The sequence below is a fragment of the Vombatus ursinus genome, unplaced genomic scaffold (genome assembly GCF_900497805.2).
Source record: "Vombatus ursinus unplaced genomic scaffold, bare-nosed wombat genome assembly UNPS02011591.1, whole genome shotgun sequence".
NCBI lineage: Eukaryota > Metazoa > Chordata > Mammalia > Diprotodontia > Vombatidae > Vombatus > Vombatus ursinus.
In genome coordinates this window covers 133,775-136,942 of record NW_020951369.1, presented here as the reverse complement: position 1 = coordinate 136,942, position 3,168 = coordinate 133,775, and the positions used below count along the sequence as shown (strand labels likewise).

The 3,168-nt window shown below is 33.3% G+C and overlaps 1 protein-coding gene across 1 annotated transcript in view; it reads right to left on the bottom strand.

Moving 5' to 3' along the window:
* Positions 1-3,168, bottom strand: part of HERC2 (HECT and RLD domain containing E3 ubiquitin protein ligase 2) — a gene marked incomplete at its 5' end in the record, with an annotated part of 200,575 nt that overhangs the window by 71,872 nt on the left and 125,535 nt on the right. The window contains 4 exons of the mRNA XM_027856650.1: positions 198-375; positions 684-774; positions 2,200-2,343; positions 2,490-2,571. Coding sequence (XP_027712451.1) covers positions 198-375; positions 684-774; positions 2,200-2,343; positions 2,490-2,571 — 495 coding nt within the window. The remainder of the gene's footprint in view (positions 1-197; positions 376-683; positions 775-2,199; positions 2,344-2,489; positions 2,572-3,168) is intronic.

Genomic DNA, 3,168 nt, shown 5'->3' with positions numbered 1-3,168 from the left:
CACACACACACACACACACACACACACACACACACACACACACACACCAGAGTTACTGTCCATAATAAATCATTTAAATCATTACAAATTTAGATTTTTTTAAAAATCAGAATATTAATTAATTCCTACCAAATGTTTCTTCCTTTAAAGTTCTCTACTTTTTCTGCAAAATCAAGCAATTAATTTTATATAGTCACCATTTTGGGTTTCAGCTGTGTGGTATTATCCCCATGTCCCAACCGGCCATATTCTCCAAGGCCCCATGTATATAATTCACCACTTGATGTGATGGCAGCACTGTGAGAACTGCCACATGCTATATCACGAATACGTTTGGTCTTCAATGCCTCTATCAGTCTTGGTTTATCACAGTTCCTAAAACAAAATTTTTAAAATGATAGTTTCTATAATCAATCTCTAATTCCTAAAGAAGCAACAAAAATATCAGTGGTATTGATTCACCTATACATAGCCACAGACTCAAGAGTGAGTCTATATATGTTGACTGATTGCAAACATCCCAAAAAACTGTTAAAACTGTCAATAAGTATTTTAAAGCAATCATAAAACCTGTTTCATATAGGTAGACCCTATTTTAAAATATGCAATAAATGCAAAATCAGAAACTACCAAGACAAATATTTCTCCTCATTAGCAAGAAAGGCTAGATATAATATGCTTACATTCTGCTGAAGTGTCCAAGTTTTCCATCATCACCTTCACCCCATGAAAATATCTTTCCATCAACAGTTAAAGCCATAGCATGCCGGCCACCTACAAGATTCAAAGGGTATGTTTTTCATATTATCTGGTCTTCTTTAAGAGGTATAAGAATCAATTCCTATAAAAAAATCTAGTTTGCTGTTCAGATGGGGTGGTGTGACCTAGACTCCAAAAAGCCCTAAGACTGTCTAAGTAACCCAGCCCCGGACTCCGTGAGAAAATTCTTTCCTTGTCACAGGCACAGACAGAGTTGATCTTGTAATTCCTCATATAAAAGCTATGAGTGCAGGGTGCTGGCCCAAGGACTGTTTCCCAGGGTGCCTGCCCAAGGTCCATGCCTCTGACAGCTAAACAAAAAGTGTCTTTTCTCCTTCAGTGTCTGGTATCAACAAAGCTGTCTCTATTTACTCCCTGAATTTTCCCATCCATAGATCACTAATGCCTGCTCCCAAAGACACCTTGACCCCTTGCATTACCTAATTAGCATCCTTAACATTCATTCCCTGCCCCTTTTCTATATAAGCTTTAGATTCATCCACATTAAGCTGCAAGTTCCTCAAAGGAATTTCACCTGCTGCTGTTACAATAAACTTTTGCCACTTGACTGAGAGAAGGCTTGAGTGTGTGAATTCATTCCAGGCAATTCTGCCTTGGCATTCTTGGGGTTCCAGCACCCCTAAACCTCTTTAGTTCTAACTAAATATGGTACTTGTAAATAAATTTTGTTAACCTACCATCATGACATTGGAAACCAGGCTAATTAATGGCATTACTTTATGTTATTTTAAACAAGTGACTATTCCAGTAAAGAAAACAAGAAGACATAGGTCACCTATTTAAATGTCTCATTAAATACATAAGCTTTTTGGATTTTTTAAGAAGAAAATATTAATCAACATGCTAAAGGAAAGCACTTTCAAATAAATGCATAATAAAATGTAAATGATTTATAAACATTGGTTTAAACAAAGTTAAGAATGAATGCAAGCAATTAGTTTTAAATATACAAATGTATACATATTTTAAATATATAAAAAGAAATTTAAAATAAGAATTTAAAAATAATTCCTAGAGTCTGAAAAAGCCACTACTGTTAAAGTTCAAACTCCCAACGATGTTAAGATTAGTCAGCTAGAGAGATACTACTTCGCAGATCTCATAGATATAACCTTTTCATTAAAAATTACTTTCATACACCATGGGCTTAAGCAGCTATAACTCATAAGATTTGAAGTGCTAACTGCTTAATTTTACTAATGCTAAATTGGTGACAACAGTATTTCAAATTTCTACATATTCTTCTACAATAATAACAGTCAAACATTTATGATCATGTTAATTAAACATTAGCCCAAGTTTATATTTAAAGAAGTAAAAATTGGTGCCAAAATCTTTCTAAGAACGCGTGAGAAAACAGCTGAAAAATATCATCCAAAATAAGTTCATGGCTCTAAAGGAGACATATTAAAACTGTACCTGAGTGAACAGCAACTTTCTTTACCACATAATTGCTAAGAGCCGTAATCTGCCGGGGAATGGGCACAGTTCCACTAGAAATGCCTAAACCCAGTCTTCCATTAGTAGCTTCTCCACAAGCATACACCTTACCCTCCACAGTCACTAAAAACAAATGAGCAACAGGAAATCACATGAAGCTAAAGTACAATAACCAAATTAACATGTCAGCAAATATCTGTAAGTCTTCTTTAGGTATATAAATTTAAAATAGAAAGAAAAATAAACAATAAAAATTAGGATCACGATACCTGCAAACAAACTCTTAGATCCACCTGCCACTTGAACTACATTCAAGGCAGAAAGAGTTTCAGAGAATGAAGGAACTTTTATCTATATGTATAGGAGACAAAAGAAGGAAAAATATGCTACTACTTTTAATTATGTATTAAAACCATACTTAAATTTGAATGTAAATAGCTCTAAAAAGCATATTTCCTTCCAATTATTCATCTGACAGCAATTTTCCCTTAGACTTTGTTAATAAGAAAAAATGCACAAAATTTCAATTATACATTTTTTAAACTATTGACTCATTTATACAGAATATTTCCCTAAAATAATAGCACATTTTGAAATTAAAGTTCAGTATCTATTTGTAGAAATAACATTATTCCATTCAATTAAAAAGTATTAATTATAGTTGCACTTAACAGATTTTACACAGAATCCATATTAAGTTTATACCACTATTTAGACTGTGGTCAGAGCTAACATACACTGTCCTTCTTAGAGTGTTAGTTATCTCTGGGCCAAAAGGAACTCTCTCAAACTTAATGTATGTCTAGTAAATCTACCTATAATCATATCAATGTCCTAAATGATTGGGTATCTTATTTTTCCTCAGGAATATATAATATTTGACAATTTTTAAAAATACCTCTGAGATTTAAGTTGATGACAAAGGTAACCTCCACTTTAAGATGCAGA